A 12,507-nucleotide genomic window follows, 5' to 3' on the forward strand; every position below is an offset into this window, starting at 1 on the left:
ATGAGGAGAGGCTGAGGGAGCTGGGGGTGTTGAGTCTGAAGAAGAGGAGGCTGAGGGGAGACCTTCTCGTGCTCTATAACTACCTGAAAGGAGGGTGTAGAGAAGTGGGGGTCGGTCTCGTCTCCCAAGTCACAGGAGATAGGACAAGGGGAAACACCTCAAGTTGCGCCAGGGGAGGTTTAGATTGGATATTAGGAAAGATTTCTTCATGGAAAGGGTTATCCAGCATTGGAATGGGCTGCCCAGGGAGGTGGTTGAGGCACCATCCCTGGAGGTGTTCAAAAAACGGGTTGACATGGTCCTCAAGAATATGGTTTAGTGATTTTTTTTATTACTTATTTCTTATTTATTTTTTTGTCAGAGTTAGGTTGGTGGTTGGACTAGATGATCTTTAAGGTCCCTTCCAACCTAGACGATTCTATGATTCTATGACTGGACCAGCCCCTAAAAGTCCTGCAAGGATTTTCATCTGCATGGGAGGATCCCATCGAGTGGTGTAACAGTTGGGTTATTACTGCATCATTCAGCAAGAGTGTTGATGATCCCAGATTGGCTGGGGATCTGTCCTGTGAAGTACACATGCGTAGCTTGCTTGGTGTCACTTCCAAAGTTTGGGAGGAAAGTACCAAATCCTTCATTCAGCCTGGAGAAGAGAAAGCTCCAGGGAGACCTCAGAGCCCCTTCCAGTCCCTCAAGGGGCTCCAGGAGAGATGGGGAGGGACTCTGGATCAGGGAGGGGAGCCCCAGGAGGAGGGGGAAGGGTTTGACCCTGCAAGAGGGGAGATGGAGCTGAGATGTGGGGAAGAACTTGTTTGGTGGGAGGGTGGTGAGAGCCTGGCCCAGGTTGGCCAGAGAAGCTGTGGCTGCCCCATCCCTGGAGGGGTTCAAGGGCAGGTTGGAGGGGACTTGGAGCAACCTGGGCTGGTGGGAGGTGTCTGGATGGGACTGGATGGTCTTTAAGGTCCCTTCCCACCTAAACCATTCTGTGATTCTAGGATTCATTCATCACCCAATGGCTGATCAGCCTCGAGACCTGGGGATCGATTTGGTGCCTCCCAAGTCCCTTCCAGCCCTTTGGCCTGTGGTTTCAGAGGGTTGGGCAAAGGTCTCCTACTGCACTGGGGCTGGGATGGTGCTCGGTGGAGCAGCCCCACGGGGTTGTGTTTGCAGAAGCCCCTTCTCCTACAGGTATCAGCTGCAGCCACCCCTGGGAATATGACCAGGGTGAAATCAAACTGAGCATCTCCTCCAGCCAAAAACCTAGAACAAGCTACAGAGCTCACTCCCTTCACAGGGCTCCAGCCTTAAAAAGACCGATTTTATCACTAAATTTCTTATTTATCTTTTTTTTAAAAATATTTATTTTAAACTACAGACAGGCCGGATCGAACCAAACTACCCCAAAGTCTGTGGTCACCAGGGCAACGTGCTGGACATCAAGTGGAATCCTTTCATTGAGAACATCATCGCGTCATGCTCCGAAGACACCTCGGTGAGCTGGGAGGCTTTGGGCTGGCACCCCCAGGAGTCGTGGAGCTCCGGACACCCTCCTCCCTTTCCTTTATACACCCTGGGGGGGGTCAGGAAGGGGCTGTGGGTGGGCGACGGGTCAGCAGTCGCAGGGATGGAGAGGGAGGAAGAGATTGATGCAGAGAAATAGGTGAATTGTGCCCATCTCCGGCTCCTGTGTCGTTGGTGCAGTGTCCCCAGTGTCACTTATTGTCACAGCACTGCTCTTTCTGCATCCCCCGCTGCAGATAAGCCGTACAGCTGGGCACAACAAGGTCTTTTTTTAATTTATTTTTTTATATATATTTTTTTTTCTCCAGTCCAAGCCCAACAGCAATACTATTATTAATCCTTCTTGCTATCAGGGGCCGCAGGGGCTGGGACCGCTCTTGTGACCTGATCCCTACAGCTGTGCACAACAAGGTCTTTTATTTATTTTTTTATATTTTTTTTTTCCCCCGCCCAAGCCCAACAGCAATGCTATTATTAATCCTTCTTGCTATCAGGGGCCGCAGGGGCTGGGACCGCTCTTGTGACCTGATCCACCAGGTGATATGAGCAGAAGGCAGTTTTCCAGGCTGGGGGGGTGGTAACGAATCAGGTCATCTTTACATAGCTGTTATTTGCATCCTGCTCCTTTTTATTTTCTGGACACAAACAAGTCCATCCCAAAGGCTGTATCATGCAGGAAAAGAAGCATTTGTAGAAGGGAGAAACTCAGAAACCATCACCTGTTCTGCATGGGGTGGGTTTTGGGGGGATCCAGTTTCTAACTGGTCACAAACCCACCTCACCTGATCCTCAGCGTCTCACTCTGCTCTCACCAAATGTCTCACCGTCTCCTTCAGCTCAGTATATTGGCATTTTTTTTATTAGCTGAAAGCTCGTCAAGGAAGATATTGAGTGGGGTGGGGAAAAAAAAATTCCGATGGCAGCCATGAGTCATGGTGAGCTGTTTCCCACCTCAAATTATAACCTTTTCTGTGCAGTCACCAGGGAACAGGAGGTGCTGGGAGGGGGGATGCTTAGAAGACTTCATGAACCATCGTTAAACCTGGGAAATTCGGTTAATTGCCCTGGAGGCTGTTTGGTGTAGGGGGCTTCCCTCCAGTGGGGATGAGTTGGAGGGGAGCAGCCCCACAGCTGGGTGGGGTCGTGGCTCCTGGTTCCACCCCACACCTTGGATGATGCTTATGGGCAGGTCCTGCACCTTTGCAGGTGCAGGAGGTTCGCTCTCAGGAGGTTTAATGAGGTCCAGGCCAACAGTCTTTATCAAAGAGAGAGGGCACTCAGGTCCTTGTGGAGTCTGAGTTGCAGAAAACAGAGTATTTGCATGATATTTGTCACCCGGGGTCACCATGGGTCCCAGGCTGGGGACACCACTGGACTGTGACCATGGGGATGCAGCTGCTGGTCTCCTGCTCCAGAGCCATGTCTTTCCCCTGTTGTGTCCTACACCCGGGGGACAACCTGTGCAGCCTTGTCCCCAGGGCATGGCTATGGGCTAGTCCTCTCCGGGGGAGGGCAACCAGGATTTTACAGCTCGGCAGCAGCCGCGGGGTCACCATGGGTCCCAGGCTGGGGACACCACTGGACTGTGACCATGGGGATGCAGCTGCTGGTCTCCTGCTCCAGAGCCATGTCTTTCCCCTGTTGTGTCCTACACCCGGGGGACAACCTGTGCAGCCTTGTCCCCAGGGCATGGCTATGGGCTAGTCCTCTCCGGGGGAGGGCAACCAGGATTTTACAGCTCGGCAGCAGCCGGAATTAATGGCTGCGGTCGGATGCCCACCCAGGTTATCACTCTGCTTGAAACCCCTCCTGTAATTACTCCCTCGCTAACGAAGCTGTCTCCATCCGTACCTGGATAAAGCCATCTGTCCTTTCCTGATGCTTCCCCGTGGGACACCAGGGATGTTAATTCATTATTTGTCCCCACAGGACAATTAGCTGGTCCTCGAGCTCCCGGTCCCCGCTGCCATGCTGTGGGAATGCTGCGGAGGCTTTTTGGGAAGAAGCTTTTGAAAGGGCAGGACAAAATGAGTGGGAAGATTAAAAAAGGGGGATTATTTGGGCTCTGAAGGTGTTTAAGGCTCTGCATTTTCCCCACGCTGGGGCTCTCCGTGTGCTCGGGCACGGGGAGCTGGTGTGGGATGCAGAGCGAGATGGAGAGGGGGTGTCTTACAGCACGGTGGCTTTTGCAGGACACATCTCTTTGGGAAAAAGTGTATTCCAGGGAAAATATTATCTGGAAGACTTCTTAGGCTGGGTTGGGAGGGGAAGTCCCTGGCCCCGCAGGCTGCGGCCTACCCCGGCTGCTCCCCCTGGTGTCTTGGCTGGAGGGTGGAGAGAGGTGTTTCTAGGGCTGTTCCTTTGGGGTTTTGGGTTTGTTTTTTTTTAATGATAATTTTCCAAAAGCAGCATTTCCAGCCCAAGATGGGACCAGGCTGTGAAAGCCAGTGCCTGGGTTTTTGGGTCAGCTCCAGCTCTGCCTATACTGGCAGCAGAACGGCATTAGGACTGCAACCGGTTCCGGCACATCTATTTTCAGGTCACAGTGACCGTGTAATGGGGAAACCTGCCTAAAATAGCCCGTCCCTGGCACTCGCACCCTTTTTTTTAATTATTATTATTTTTTGCAAGACGTGAGGAATGATGCAACCCCTCTAGGAGCCGGGTGATGAGCAGAGGTGATGCTGCGCTGCGGGGATGCAGGACATGGTTCAAACCCATCCTTTAGGTTTTTTTCCCTGTGTATCCAGCCCCCCCTCTCCCCCCTGCCCCGGGGGGGTGATGAGCACCTCTGGGGCACAGGGCTTGCTCGGGGAGCCCTGGGGGGACACAGATGGCCCCGGGGCCAGGAGCAGCCCCGGGTTTGGTAACAGCCGTTTCGTAACCCGCTGCTTTCGTAACCGGTTCCTCTGACACCCGGCCGTGGGGGGGGAGCAGCTCGTTCCTCTCCTGGTGCCCTGTTTAAAAACTGCTGATGCTCTCAGAATCCTCCCTCCCAGCCAAAGATGTCCCTCTCCCCATGCTGTCCCCCTCCTGCTCCCTGTGCCACCCCACAGATTTGGGGCTTCCACCCCTAAACCTGCATGTTCGGGCAGAAAAAAAAAATCCCCTCTTCACCCTTACATCCTCCTCCAGGTTTTTCAGGGCAGTATTGCAAATTATGATCCCTGATCCAGAGTCCCTCCCCATCTCTCCTGGAGCCCCTTGAGGGACTGGAAGGGGCTCTGAGGTCTTCCCAGAGCCTTCTCTTCTCCAGGCTCAACACTCCCAGGATGTCCATTAGGGTGCAGGATGAGGCCACTGGCTCAGAACCCCCCTGGGCAGGTGTTGGGGTCCCCCCAGGGCTCCCAATAACCCCCCCAACGCCTGCCCCATCCCGTAGGTGCGGATCTGGGAGATCCCCGAGGGCGGCCTGAAGAGGAACATGACCGAGGCCGTCCTGGAGCTCTACGGGCACAGCCGGCGCGTTGGCCTCGTGGAGTGGCACCCCACCACCAACAACATCCTCTTCAGTGCCGGCTACGACTATAAGGTGGGCTTTCCCTGCTCCCAGCATGGGAGGGAGTCACCATCATCCAGCCAGGGCAGGATCCCACCCTCTGGAGTAAAATGAGCCACCGTGTCTGCAGCAGACGGTACCTTCCCTCGGGCAAGGGTCTTTTTTTAAAAGAAAATATTTTTATTTTTTAAAAATTATTTATATCGTATATATTTTTAATATATTTATCTAGCTATAAAATTTAAAAAAATTTAATTTTTATTTTTTAAAATTTATTTATATTTTATATTATTTCTCTTTTTAGATATTTATCTAGCTATAATTTTTTAAAAAAATTAAATACGTAAATATTTACTATAAAATATATAAAATCAAAATAATAAAAAATTAATAATGATAAAAAAATAAAATTATTTTAATTGTGCCCAAGCAGCAGCTGGAGGGCAGTCCTGGGAAGAGGGAAGGAGGCTCTATAGGTGACTAAGAGGTGATTTCAGCCCAAATAGGAGATATTAAGGCAACCCAAGCAGATGTGGAGGTTGCAGGAGGGGTTGGTGGGATGGTCTCCAGGAGTGGCCATGTCTCCCCCTGCTTCCCGCAGGTCCTCATCTGGAACCTGGACATCGGGGAGCCGGTGAAGATGATCGACTGCCACACGGACGTCATCCTCTGCATGTCCTTCAACACCGACGGCAGCCTCTTGGCCACCACCTGCAAGGACAAGAAGCTGCGGGTGGTGGAGCCGCGCTCCGGCAGGGTCCTGCAGGTGGGATGCTGGGGCTGGGGCTGGGGGGCTGCGTTGCTGTGTGCGGAGGGGATGGAAATCAGATTTGGGGGAGAAATCCTACTATAAAACCCACGGTTTGACGTTCTGCCTGTGCCAGGGTCTGCAGGTCTGCAATTAGTTCCCAGTTGTGGGGAGGGGGTGGATGTTTTAATTAAGTGGAGATGATGGGGGTGAGGGAGGTGCTCCTCAGCTTCATCCCAGGCACCAAAGTGGGAGGCTTTTATCCTTTTATTAATTAAGGATTTATGGGAAATAGTAGAAATTAGGGGAGAGGGGGAGAAGGCTGCAGGAAGAGCTACACTTTGGGGAAAGGTGGTGGTTTCTCAGTAAAAGCGATGTCTGATGTTCAGGGAAATGGGCATTTTCGTTTTGCAGAGGGGACAGGGGCTGAGTCAGGGTATGTCCACACTGTCTGCTGGGACAGAGGGACTCGTGGTCAGGGAGGGGAGCCCTAGGAGGAGGGGGAAGGGTTTGACCCTGCAAGAGGGGAGATGGAGCTGAGCTGTGGGGAAGAACTTGTTTGGTGTGAGGGTGGTGAGAGCCTGGCCCAGGTTGGCCAGAGAAGCTGTGGCTGCCCCATCCCTGGAGGGGTTCAAGGGCAGGTTGGAGGGGGCTTGGAGCAACCTGGGCTGGTGGGAGGTGTCCCTGCCCAGGGCAGGTTGGAAGTAGATGATCTTTGAGCTCCCTTCCCACCCAAACCATTCTATGATTTATTCTATGAGTCCACCAGGACGAGGTGGGAGAGGTGCTGGCGGGGTGGCAGGTCATGGTGCCTTTCAAGGAAGGGGCTTTCCTGAGGGCAAGGGACATATCTGGGGGCTGTGAGGAGGGGGGGACACTGTCCTCAAGCACACTCTTGTCTTGCAGGAGGCCAGCTGCAAGAACCACCGCGTCAACCGGGTGGTCTTCCTGGGCAGCACGAAGAGGCTGCTGACCACGGGGGTGTCACGCTGGAACACACGGCAGATCGCCCTCTGGGACCAGGTGGGTGCCAGGACCCCCCCAGTCCATCCCCAGCAGGACCAGCATGGGGATTTCTTCCTTAATAAAGCGCTTTTTGATTTTTTTGTGCTGTCATGCAGGAGGACCTGTCCATGCCCCTGATAGAGGAGGAGATCGATGGGCTCTCGGGTCTCCTCTTCCCTTTCTACGATGCCGACACGCACATGCTCTACCTGGCTGGCAAGGTACTGGCCCCACAGCATCTCCTGGGGGGGGGACATCCTCCTGACACCCACCCTTTACGTATTTATAGGTGTTGATCAGATCCCCCCTCAGCCTTCTCTTCTCCAGACTCAAAAGCCCCAAGTCCCTCAGCCTCTCCTCATAAGAGAGATGCTCCAGGCCCCTCAGCATCTTTGTAGCCTCTGCTGTCCCCTCTCCAGCAGTTCCCTGTCCTTCTGGAACTGGGGAGCCCAGAACTGGTCCCAGTGCTCCAGATGGGGCCTCCCCAGGGCAGAGCAGAGGGGCAGGATGACCTCCCTCCACCTGCTGGTCACCTGATGCCCCCCAAGATGCCACCGGTTTGTAACCTGGAGGCTGAGGTGGGAGGTGGAAATGCATCAGATTTCCTATTCATTTTCACCGTTTTAATTTTTTGTTCCCATCTCTCCTTGCCGATTGCATGTTAAGGGTTGTTCTCATGGTCTTCGTTCAGCCTGGGGTTTGCCAAAGCACTAACCCATCCCTCTCCCCTTGGTTTGTAACCTGAAGGCTGAGGTGGGAGGTGGAAATGCGTCAAATTTCCTATTCATTTTCATTGTTTTAATTTTTTGTTCCCACCTCTTCTTGCCGATTGCGTGTTAAGGGTTGTCCTCATGGTCTTTGTTCAGCCTGGGCTTTGCCAAAGCACTAACCCATCCCTCTCCCCCGACCTCTCTCCAGGGTGATGGCAACATCCGGTACTACGAGATCGGCTCCGAGAAGCCCTACCTGAGTTATCTCATGGAGTTTCGCTCCCCGGCCCCGCAGAAAGGACTGGGTAAGGACAGGTGGTGGCTGCCCCTTCGCTCCCAAGGTGATGGAAGGTGTTTAATTAAATGTCGTGGGTTTAAATGGGTCTAGCAGGGGGCTGGTGGGTGCTGTGCTGGCTGTGGATCCACCAGGGCAGGGGCTGCAGGGCTCATGGGGCAGCGTTCCCCTTGCTGGGTTGTCCTTCCTGTGGTGGTTCACCCTTCCTGCTGTCACTCCTGCCGTGGCTTTACCAGGGGACATCAATCAGTGATTCCTGTGATTTATGCTCCATAAAAGCCACTCATCCCTTTCCCAATGTCCCTTCAAACCCCCCCCTGGTGTGGCCCAGGTCTGTGCCCCAGGGCTTAATTCAGTGAAGTATCTCCACTGGTCTCCTGATGGGACTTTTGGGGGTGCTCCATTCTTGGGGGGTGGATGGGTCTGGATGGGTTTGCAGCACCTGGGGATTCATGTCTGTCCCTTCTCTGCAGGGGTGATGCCAAAGCACGGGCTGGACGTGTCGGCCTGCGAGGTCTTTCGTTTCTACAAGCTCATCACCCTCAAGGGGCTGATCGAACCCATCTCCATGATCGTGCCGAGGAGGGTGAGTCCCTCGCTGCACCCCAGGGTGCCCAGACGGGCTTGTTGGGGGTGAGTGGTGGCCGGGGGGTATCCAAAGCGGGTCCAGCCTGGTGGAGATGCCCCCATTTTACACCCCTTTGCTGACCAGTCCGACCACTGGGTCTCTTTGCACCAGTCTTTGACCCCCCAGTCATTACAGTCCCCCAGATGGGACTCCAGGGGGCTTTTATCACAGAATCACAGAATGACATGGGGTTGGGAGGGACCTCTGAAGATCATCCAGTCCAACCCCGACCCAGAGCAGGTCCCACAGGAATGTGTCCAGGGGGTTTGAATGTCTCCAGAGAAGGAGTCTCCACCACCTCCCTGGGCAGCCTCTGCCAGGGCTCTGCCACCCTCACAGCAAAGAAGTTCCTCCTCATGTTTAGATGGAACTTCTAACATTCAAGTTTGTGCCCATTTCCTCTTGTCCTGTCCCTGGGATCTTGATCAGATCAGATGAGATCTTGATCAGATCCCCCCTCAGCCTTCTCTTCTCCAGACTGAAAAGACCCAAGTCCCTCAGCCTTTCTTTCCCTCCCTTACCCAAGGCTTAATGGGAGTATTTTTGAGGAAACACATCCCTCCATTGCCCCTGGCCTCAATTAAATTCTTTTCATGCAAAATCAGCTCGGTCCATCACGATGGGCAGCAAGGGGCTCATCTCCCCGGGACGTTTTTGGGGGCTGTTTCTGGTAAAATAAACCTTGGAGCTGGATTAGGTGTTTCCCTTCCCGGTGCTGGTCAGGGCTGCGTGGAGGAGCTGGTCCCGAGCTCTGCAGCCTCTCGTCCTCCTCCAGCCCCTCAGTTCTGCTGCCGGTGGCCACCCAGCATTTCCCAGAGCCACCCCCCTGCCCGGAGCAGGTGACACTGGTGCAAACACCAGGTTATTACATCCCCGGGTGGCCGCCTTGCTGCACACCAAAGGGTTGAGCCCCACCATCACCAGCACCTCGCAAGGCACCATTAAAAAGTCCTGAGCAGATTGATGGAGGGGGCTGATTTTCTCCTCCCCCCACCCCCCAACCCCATATTTTTAGTCAGAAACGTACCAGGAGGACATTTACCCGATGACGCCGGGCACGGAGCCGGCCCTCACGCCGGACGAATGGCTGAGCGGGGTCAACCGAGGTAAAGCCCCCAAGGAGCCTCCCCTCATCATCCTCCCCCCAGCAACAAACAGCCGGGCAGGGGGATGCCACAGCCCCCTCCCCGACCCCTCTCCCATCCTCTGCCCTGCTCAGATCCCATCCTGATGTCGCTGAAGGAGGGCTACAAGAAGACGTCCAAGATCTTCAAGGCGCCGGTGAGGGAGAAGAAGAGCGTTGTGGTCAATGGCATAGACCTGCTGGAGAACGTGCCACCCCGGACGGAGAACGAGGTAGGGAAGGGACAGGAGGGGACAGTTGCTGGCTGGGGGCAAGGGGGGGGGACAGGACATCTTCTGGGTGCACCTTGGAAAGCCACTCCTCTGCTTGTTCTCCCAAACCGAAGTGCTTGGGCACCACCTTCCCCTGGGACTTGGAGCATCTTGCTCTGAAGCACCCCAAAGCAGTGGCGTTAAGCTCCTGAATTTTTATTTTATTTTATTTTCTAATTAAAATCCTTCTCCGGGAGTGACCTACGGAGGGGCTGGGGGGAAACATCAGCACTTGGTCCCGGGAGGAATTTGTTTTGCTGGGGCTGAGTTTGCAGATCCCATCCGTTAAGGGTATCCCCGTGCCGGAGGGTGAGATATTAAATCTGGGAGAGGATGAGCAAGTCGTGATGCAAAAAGCAGCCACGTGGTGAGGACCCAGAGGCTGCTGCAGGTCCCTCCAGCTCCTTCCTTCCCTTCCAGCTCCTTCGGATGTTCTTCCGACAGCAGGACGAGATCCGGCGGCTGAAGGAGGAGCTCTCGCAGAAGGACATACGGATCCGGCAGCTGCAGCTGGAGCTGAAAAACCTCCGTAACAGCCCCAAGAATAATTAAACTCCCAGGGACGTTTTATAAATAAACTTTTCTCTGTTTATACTCGCTCTTTAATTTTATTGTATCCACTCACACAGAGTATTGAGCCAGAAAGTCAAGTGACCTGCCAAGAGCCCACTCGCTAACTGGAAATACGTCCTCCTACTCTTGTCCCCGGCACTAAAACCGCTATAACCGACAGCTACTGCATGAGAGGCGGCGGGGGGGGCTGCTGCTGGCCCCCACCCTGCCCTTGGAGTAAGTAGAGGAGCAGCATCCCCTCCTTCGGGAGCCACCAGGAGAGTGTGATGCTGTGATTACTATTCAGTCCTTTTTTTTCCTATGCAAAAAAAAAAAAGTGATGGCGGGTGCAGAACTGGAACGGGGTGCAGACCTGGAACGGGGTGCAAGAAGGGCTTAATTTACAATTAATTTAATTTACAGCCCAGGCTCCTTCCCAGGGCAGCCGGGGTGGGTGGCCGGGCTTTGGCAGGAGCAGCCTGTGAGTGTCCCCAAGGCTCCAGCCCGGGGAAGGGAGCTGCTCCCTATGCACTTATAGCCTTCTTTCAATTAAAAAAAAACCCAACAAAAAAACCCAAACCAAAAAGAGGCTGGGTTTCCTAACCCCAGAGGGAATTTTTGCTCCCCTCTGACTTTGCAAAGAGGGACTTACCCTCCTCCTCCACGTGCCAGTGCCACAGGGAGGGGGGCAGGATGCCACCGTCCTCATCCCGAGGGCAGATTTTGGGGGGTGCTGCCCCCAGGGATGGAGCCTGGGGGGGCTGGAGCCGTGCAGGGACCCCATGGGTTCAGCACAGTGTGTACAATCACCTTGGTTTTTGTTATTATTTTTTTTCCCTGTGGATCAGGCCTATAGTACAGGGAACACCACCAAATACTGCTAGTTTACCTAAATATATCTATTGATCTATAATATTTTCACTAAATGGAGTTGCTGAACTGCCCAGCACGGCCAGTGCCAGAGTTGCTCATCCCCGTTGTGCCCCGTGCCCACTGCTCCCCCCTCCTCACACGTGCTGTCCTTGCCTATTATTTATGCTACCACGGAATAGTGATGAAATAAAAATGTTTTCAAGATACCAAAACCTTGCCCCTTCCTTCCTTTCTTCGCCGAGGGGCTGGGCACGAGGACTGGCCGCCGAGAAAGGGTGGTGGGACCCAAAGGGGTAATTTTGGGTGCCACCAGGGTGTCCTCTGTCCACCAGGGGCTGGGAGGTCCCTGCAGGGACCAGCGATGGTGGCTGGAGGCTCAGGTGGATGCTGTTGGGCTCAAGAACGTGGTGTGACTGATTGTGCTGGGAACTGCCCTGGGCTGGGCAAGGGCTGATGGGGACGTGGTTTGGGCAAGCAGCAGGTTGAGAGAGTTGGCGGGGGTTCAGCCTGGAGAAGAGAAGGCTCCAGGGAGACCTCAGAGCCCCTTCCAGTCCCTCAAGGGGCTCCAGGAGAGATGGGGAGGGACTCTGGATCAGGGAGGGGAGCCCTAGGAGGAGGGGGAAGGGTTTGACACTGAAAGAGGGGAGATTTAGATTAGATATTAGGAAGGACTTGTTTGGTGTGAGGGTGGTGAGAGCCTGGCCCAGGTTGGCCAGAGAAGCTGTGGCTGCCCCATCCCTGGAGGGGTTCAAGGGCAGGTTGGAGGGGGCTTGGAGCAACCTGGGCTGGTGGGAGGTGTCTGGATGGGACTGGATGGTCTTTAAGGTCCCTTCCAACCCAAACCACTCTATGATTCTAGGATCTTCAAGTAGATCAGCTTTAAGCTCTATCTCCTTCTCTTTTTCTGGTGTTGAGGAATGTGTTATCATTGGGTGTCAGGTCTGGACTTCTCTGGGTTTATCGTGTCTCATGATTGGGAGGAAAAACCACTCTTTGAGCACGTTCTTCTCAGCTGCTTCGCACCAAGAAGTGATGGCCGGGTCCTGCGTGAGGTTCTTTGTGTCTCACGGCCTTATTTAAAGGGGGGTGCTGGGACTTACTGCACGGAATTCTCTCTTGGAAGGGAAGAGCCAGCGGTTCTCCAAAGCCCCGGGAATCAATGCAAAATGAGCCCAATTACAGCTGCGGGTGGTGATGATTAATGAGCCAATTAGCATATCTGCAAACATCAGCACAAATCCGGCCGCCTCTGGTGCAGGTGAAGGAAGGAGGAGGGGGGGG

General features: G+C 54.0%; 1 protein-coding gene across 1 annotated transcript in view; it reads left to right on the forward strand.

Annotated features, from left to right (window-relative positions):
* The window catches only part of CORO2B (coronin, actin binding protein, 2B), a 58,901-nt gene extending 47,974 nt beyond the window's left edge, over positions 1-10,927 (forward strand). The window contains exons 4-13 of the mRNA XM_014952786.1: positions 1,376-1,492; positions 4,904-5,053; positions 5,622-5,786; positions 6,675-6,791; positions 6,890-6,994; positions 7,692-7,788; positions 8,252-8,364; positions 9,422-9,512; positions 9,626-9,762; positions 10,222-10,927. Coding sequence (XP_014808272.1) covers positions 1,376-1,492; positions 4,904-5,053; positions 5,622-5,786; positions 6,675-6,791; positions 6,890-6,994; positions 7,692-7,788; positions 8,252-8,364; positions 9,422-9,512; positions 9,626-9,762; positions 10,222-10,353 — 1,224 coding nt within the window. The 3' untranslated portion in view covers positions 10,354-10,927. The remainder of the gene's footprint in view (positions 1-1,375; positions 1,493-4,903; positions 5,054-5,621; positions 5,787-6,674; positions 6,792-6,889; positions 6,995-7,691; positions 7,789-8,251; positions 8,365-9,421; positions 9,513-9,625; positions 9,763-10,221) is intronic.
* Positions 10,928-12,507: the final 1,580 nt, after the last annotated feature.

This window comes from Calidris pugnax, unplaced genomic scaffold, assembly GCF_001431845.1.
Source record: "Calidris pugnax isolate Ruff unplaced genomic scaffold, ASM143184v1 scaffold187, whole genome shotgun sequence".
Taxonomy (NCBI): domain Eukaryota; kingdom Metazoa; phylum Chordata; class Aves; order Charadriiformes; family Scolopacidae; genus Calidris; species Calidris pugnax.